Raw genomic sequence first — 7,105 nt, 5'->3', positions numbered from 1 at the left:
TCCACAATTGCCAAGTCATGCAGCCAGCCCAACTGCCCTTCAGTAGGCAAATGGATAAAGAAATCACAGAATATATGTCAACAAAGCTGTGAAAAAGAACGATATAGTGACATTTGGTACAAAATAAGTGGACTTCAAGGTAATTATGCAAAATAAGTAAAAAAGTGAAAGACATAGCAGATGGTTTCAATTATCTATGAAATATAAATAACCAAAACCACAGACAAAATACATTCAGGATAAGTCTTGAATGCAGTGAAAGAATATAATGGTTACTAGAGGGAACGGGGAGACAAGGAAGGGGTGGGGGAGGGAGGCAGATGGGTTACTGGCAAGGCTGGTTTGTGGAGAGTGAGTGGAACATGTGTCCCTATCACAAATGGCAATGTAAGCCCCAGACCCTCACTGTTGGCACAAAGGGTTAGGACGCAGCACTGCAAGCTTGCTGCAGCTGCCTCAGCACCGAGTGTGATCCCTGGCCCTGGAGGTGATCCACAAGGCACAGCAGAGCTCTCCTGTCTTGCCCACTGCTGAGGGAAACAGTGTATTTCATCAATTTGCCTGTTTTGCTCCCCACTCTGTCTCTGGTAAAGTCTCTCACTGTCCCTGCACCTCTGGCCTGTACCCCAGTTCTGTATGCATGGATGAATAAAGCATTAAAACAGAAAGAAAGAAAGAAAGAAAGAAAGAAAGAAAGAAAATGTAACCCCCAAATTAATATTAAAACACAAATTTATTTTTTAAAGTAAAATTAATTTCAATATTTTCTTTTTTTAAAGACTGATTTATTTATGTACATAAGAACTGGGATACAGGATAGAAGTGTGAGGCTGAGAGAATTCACCAGAGACAGAGTGGGAAGCAGAACAGGCAGATTGAATGAAATACACTGCTGAGATGGGAGAGGTTTGTTGTGGTATGTGGTTAACCCCCTCCCCGACCCAACACCCTCCCCCAACTCCATCTCCCCCCACTCGGTTGGGAATTGAACTTGCAGTGCAGTGGCTACAGTCAGCCGGGAAGCAAGGTGCTCTCACTCATTATGCCACCAGGGAGGGCCCTAATTTCAATATTTTCTTTAGCTCCCAATATTGTAATTTCAATGTGTCATCAGTATGAAAAATTAGTATTGAGCTATTTTACACTCTTTTTTTTTAAATTTATTTATTTATGTACACAGAGGTGGGGTATAGGCCAGAGTCTCCGGGCGGTGAGAGGATTCACCAGAGACAGAGTGGGGAGCAGAACAGGTTGACTGACTAAGTACGCTGCTGAGGGGAGCAGCAGGCGGGTCAGGAGATGTCTTCATGCCATGTGGGTCATCTCCCGGGTGGGGATCGAACTCATGCTGAAGTGGCATTAGCTTCTTAGTGCTGTGCTTTAACCCGCTGCACCACCAGGGAGGGCCCTATTTTATAATCTTTTTCATTGAAAAAGACCAGGGGTGTTTTACACAGAGCACATCTCGATTGGCACTGGCATGTCTTGTCACTCAGGGCCACAAACGACTGCAGGTTGCAGGTGGGAGCACAGCTCAGGGGCTGCTCCCTGGGGCGAGGGAGGTGTCAAGGGGAGGATGTCCAAAATAGTTGATGTGAAAAGGGAGAGAGACAGGGTGTGGGGCTGACCATCCACATTCACAGGCGAGCGGAGGAAGAATGTGGGTGCCTGATCATTCATTACCTTGCTTCAGAGCGCTGGGAGCTGCCGACTTAGGTTGACTCCAGCCTGTGGTTTTCTAGGTCTCTGACCTCAGGGAAGTCACTCATTTCAGTCTCCATTTCCTTCTCTTAAAACAAAGCTACTCACGGGCCCTCCCTGGTGGCGCAGCAGGTTAAAGCACTGCACTAAGAAGCTAAAGCCACTTCCGCATGAGTTCGATTCCCACCTGCCCCGGAGGTGACCCACATGGCGTGGCAGACCTCTCCTGACCCGCCCGCTGCTCCCCTCAGCAGTGTACTTCATCAATCTGCCTGTTCTGCTCCCCACTCTGCCCCTGGTGAATCCTCTCACCCTCCGCATCTCTGGCTTGTACCCCAATTCTGTATGAATAAATAAATAAACCTAAAAAAAAAATAAAATAAATAAATAAATAAATAAAAATAAAAATAAATAAATAAATAAAAATAATAAAATAAATAAATAAATAAATAATAATAAAATAATAAAAAATAAAAATAAAAAATAATAATAAAAAATAAAAATAAATAAAAATAAATAGATAAATAAATAAAAATAAATAAATAAATAATAAAAATTTAAAAATAATAAAAATAAAAAAATAAAAATAAAATAAAATAAAATAAATAAAAAATAAATAAAAAAAAAAACAAAGCTACTCACACTGCCTCAAAGGGCTGTTATTACCTAGAGGTAACATCAAAATACTAAGCCTTGGCTAAATGTGGTTTAATGTTTGTCTTTCTGATTTAGAGTTTTCTAAATTTTGCTCCATATGAATCTTGTGCCTCATGATTTCTTTCCTTGTTCCACCCACAGTGAAAAAATGAAATTGAAAAACAAGGTCACTCAAAATCTGGTGGGGTCACTTGTGCTGCGGATGGGGGTTCGGGGGCTGGGAATTGGGAGTTTCGGAGTGACGGGCCCAGTAGACTGGGCAAGGCTAGGGAAGCAGGACAGAGCAGGAAGCCTGAAACATGTCACACAGTAGGCCTGCAGCACCTTGCCCTTGGTTCGTCAAGACGTCACTCACCTCTCCCTCTGCTGGACTTTGCCACAAGGGCAAAGTTTATGGCTCCCACCTGCTCAGGTGAACAGGAAACAGCATCTCCTCCCCACTTCTCCCCACCCTACTATGTCAAGGGAGGGATTCCAGGAAACTCCATCTCCCTGTGACCTCATGGCATGCTCACCCCACTCCAGAGACCGGAAGGAGGCAGAAATTGTGGAGAATGGGCTGATCAGACCACTGCTGGGAAGTGCTGGGTTACTGGGGAGGCCTGGAGTTTGGACCCATTCGGGTAATGGGTGTTGGCCAGCCCTCCTGGGAAGCACAAGAGGTGGAGCCAGGTAACTTCCCTGCTTTCTTCTATCTTGGCCTCCAAGTCCTTTCCAAGTCCTTTAGAGTCCTTCTGATTCGCATAAAAGTGACTCAGTTTCAGAGGAAGGGTATTTGTATGAGGCAGAGGCCTGAGCAGACAAGCTGGGGACCTTAGCTGGGGACCTCTATGGGGAAGCTGCCTGTCCTGCCTGCAAGGGACCCCTGGGCAAACCAATAACCAACACCTGTGGACACTCCTGCCTGCCCTGACTTCCCCTGCCCTTCAAGATGGGGGCCCAGGCCTCTGGCGAAGTCCGGCTCTGTCTCGTTTGCAAGAAGGAGGAGGAGGAAGAGGACAGCCTGGTGCCGGTGCCCCTGGGCCCTCTGGGGGAGGCTTACTGCGAGCAGCATGGTGAGAAGATTTACTACTTCTGTGAGAAGGATGCTGACTTCCTCTGTGTGGTCTGCCGGGAGGATCCCTCCCACCAGTCCCACAACGTGGGCTTCCTGGACGAGGCCCTTCAACCCTACCTGGTAAGAACCTGGCTTTTGCTCAGGCTTCAGGCAGGGCAGCGTCTGTCAGAGTGAAGGGACTGGGGTGGGGCTCAGTAGGAAGGGCCATGGCTTCTCTATCAGGGTCCTGGAGGCTGTCCAGACACTGGGGACATTCCCAGACTGCCCCAGACACATTTCACTTGGATGTGTGGTCACTCAGCCTTAGGGGGACTTCAGCTCCAGTGGCCAGAGGTTCCCCCCCCCCCACTACCACCACCATAGTGATGGAGCAGCTGGCATTGTAGCCATGCCTGCCGCACTCCCCTGGAAGGGGCGTGGAGCAGGCCCTCCCTCGGGCTCTGGGATGGGGAGCCTGGTTTCCCGGGACCAGCCTGGATATGGGTTTTGTCAGGCCGTGACCCTGGGTTCAGAGGGCAGAGAGGGGCAGGTGTGGGGGAGCTACAAACATTGCTGTTTTTTTAAGTTTCAAATGTACTTTATTTCCTCAGTCATGCCATATTTTAATGATACAGTGGGTTTTTTTATTTATATCTATTTACATTATTGTTCATTTTACAACAATGTTTACTGTCCCCCTCCCCTACCGGTCATCACCATGACCCCCCACATTCCTCCCTCCTTCTGATCCCTCTCTGTCCCCTCCCCTGTAGGGTCTCTGGTTTATATTATCTGTTTGTTTTGTTGTGTTGTGCTTTGTATACGCTCCCCCCATCCCATCTTATTTGTTTCTCTTAAATTCCTCCTATAAGTGACACCATTCAATATTTTTCTTTTTCCTTCTAACTTATTCACTGAGCATGATCCCTTCCAGCTCCATCCATGTTGCTGCAAATGGCCTGAGTTTATCTTTTTTGTTGCTGAGTGGTATTCCATTGTGTGTATGCGTATATACATATATACATATGTATACATATATACCATATATATATACATATACATACTACACACTACATATATATAGATATACCACATCTCTTGATCCAATCCTCTAGTTTCAGGCATTTGGGTTGTTTCTAGGATTTACCTATCGTAAGTAGTGCTGCAATAAACATAGCATGTGGGGCACAGTGGTTTTTACTTGGCATCAATTGTACATTGATTTGGAAACAATTCAGCATTACGCCCACTGGGATGATTATTGATCTCTCCGTTCCTTTGAGGTGACTCCCCACAGGGGACAAGTTCCATTCTACTCCAATCTGCGTTGCTGTTTATGTTCATGCAGCCAAAAGAAAAAAAAAAAAAGCATCTCCTCTAGCTAATAATGCATAACCATATTTATCATGGGAATCAGATGTCCATTTCTGGCAACTCTGTCTTGCCATCATTTGCTGAATGTTTCGAACTTGGAGACGATTTAGTGTGCTTCTGGACAAGGGAAACATGTTGAAGTTGAAGACAGGGCTGTGGCAACTGCAGCGGCTGGTGTCTCGCAACTCCGCGCCTTGCATCTCCTGGCCGCACTGCTGTTCTTTTTGAGGAAGGGATGGCACAGCCCTTCTGATTGTGGGGACCATTCCTGCCACCTCAAATCTTCCTTCTGCCATCCAGTCACCAGGTCTCAAAGTGGTTACCTTAGAAGCACCTGTCGGATCTGTACCTCTGCCTCTTCCCCAGAGCTGTGACCAGCTCACTCTCCCCACCTGACACTCAGACTTTGCATCAGCTTTGTCTCCCCAACCTTTGAAGCACCATGGATTGTGCTTTGAGGATAGGTCTTCCTAACACAAAGCTCCCTGCCCACGTTGCTCTCCTGTTCGTGATCCTTCCGTAGGTCCCTAGTGCTCAGAGAAAGCTGTGTCTTTCGCAAGGCTTGTGTGTCCCTTTCACAGCCAGAACCTGCCTTCCTGTCCTGTCTCAGGTCACAGCCACCCTTCCCGAGGCACCATGAGTTCACTCAGACCAAACTGCAGATCTTTAATGTTTAAATAGTCTTTTGATTAACAGAGTTTTCTAAATTTTGCTCCACGTGAATCATGGTTTCTTTCCTTGTCCCACCCACAGTGAAAAATGAAACTGAAGTACAAGGTTACTCAAACTCTAGTGGACTCACTGAGGTGTGTGTGGCAGGGGGGAGAGATGGGTGAGGGGGAGTTGGGAGATGGGAGTGACCAGCCCAGGCAAATGGGGGAGGGGAGGGGAGGAGTGAACACTGGCCAGGGAGGGCAACTTCCCTGTTTCTAATTTGCACGTAGTTCCTTCCTCCTAGAATGCTCTCCCCTCTTTTTCACTTGCTTCTTTACACTTTTAGTTTTTAGGTATACAACTCAGGGGCCTTGACTAATACGCCTCCCCCTCTCTTTCCCACTGGGAATTTATCTTTCAAGCCAGTGCTAGACGTTCTCTCGTTCTAAAAGTTTGCCTGCCTCCCTCTGTGTGCTCCCTCAGCATGGCAGTTATCTGTTTACATTAGTTTTAAAGATTTATTTATTTATGCACCCAGAACTGGGGTGCAGGCCAGAGGTGCAGGGGCAGTGAGAAGATTCACCAAAGACAGGGTGGGGAGCAGAACAGGCAGACCTACAAAGTGCACTGCAGGGGGGGCAGCGGGCAGGTCAGGAGAGGTGGGCCGTGCCATGTGGGTCACCTCTGGCCTGGGGGATTGAACTCGCACTGACGTGACTACTGCAAGCTTCTCAGTGCTGCACTTTAACCTGTTGCGCCACCAGGGAAACTGTCTGTTTACATTTTAAGCCCTGTTCCCCATTCCTGCCCTGCCTGTGAGTATGAAGGACCAGGACTGTGCCTTTTCCACCTGAGTCCTCAGCGCCCAGCAGAGACTGGAAGGTGAAAGTTGAAATCTGTGAGTTAAATCATGAAGAGACCCCAGCTTTCTGCCCTTTCTTCTCCCTGCAGGATCAACTCAAGCATCAGTTGCAAACTCTGACTAAAGAGAAAGCTGAGATTGAAGACATGAAGAATCAGGAAGACAAGAAGCTCCAAATTCTTCTGGTAAAGCCATGCCCAAGGATTACCTTTCCTTTAGGGGTTTCTCAAGAGACTCTGGGGAAGTTTGTTGTCTGGTATCTGCCTGGCTGGGAATTATTGGCAAACTCTTTTCATGTACCTGCCCCTGTACGAGGATATTTGGAGACAAGCTTGTGGAGTTGTGGAACATCAGAGTTAGAAGTGGTTCTGGCATCTTAAAACACAAGATTTTATCAGCTTTTTTTTTTTAAACACAGCAGAAAATAAGATCCAGGAAAGTGATGCTCCCAAAGCCACCTGGCAAAGCCCAAGTTCACGATTAAATAACTAGAGCTAGTTTTCTTGACCCTTTGGTCCACTCTTCTTTCCGCTCCAGTCTGTCTGTGTGAAAGGACTGTCATCACGTAGGCAGCAGGGTCCAGAAGGCATCCGATTGCTAGCCCTGACTGCGGGCTGCCCTGTGGCCATCTCTGGCTCCCTCCACCTTTTTCATACTACTGAGTCATCCGGGAGAAACTCCCAGCATGGAAATTTCTGATACTTTGAACAAAGAGACAGAGTTTTGAGATAGGAAGCGATCCCAGCATCTCCCATCAGGATATGATCAGTAGATGGTGACCTCAGTGGCTAAGACCAGAGCCACTCACTTTTTTTTTTTTT

General features: G+C 46.9%; 1 protein-coding gene across 1 annotated transcript in view; it reads left to right on the top strand.

Moving 5' to 3' along the window:
- Nucleotides 1-2,984: 2,984 nt before the first annotated feature.
- The window catches only part of TRIM15 (tripartite motif containing 15), a 10,390-nt gene continuing 6,269 nt past the window's right edge, over nucleotides 2,985-7,105 (top strand). The window contains 3 exon segments of the mRNA XM_004694713.1: nucleotides 2,985-3,030; nucleotides 3,177-3,535; nucleotides 6,374-6,469. Coding sequence (XP_004694770.1) covers nucleotides 2,985-3,030; nucleotides 3,177-3,535; nucleotides 6,374-6,469 — 501 coding nt within the window.

This window comes from Condylura cristata, unplaced genomic scaffold, assembly GCF_000260355.1.
Source record: "Condylura cristata isolate star-nosed mole 26May11 unplaced genomic scaffold, ConCri1.0 scaffold00046, whole genome shotgun sequence".
Lineage (NCBI taxonomy): Eukaryota > Metazoa > Chordata > Mammalia > Eulipotyphla > Talpidae > Condylura > Condylura cristata.
The sequence above is the reverse complement of the archived record's forward strand: the minus strand, read 5'-3'. Positions and strand labels throughout refer to the sequence as shown.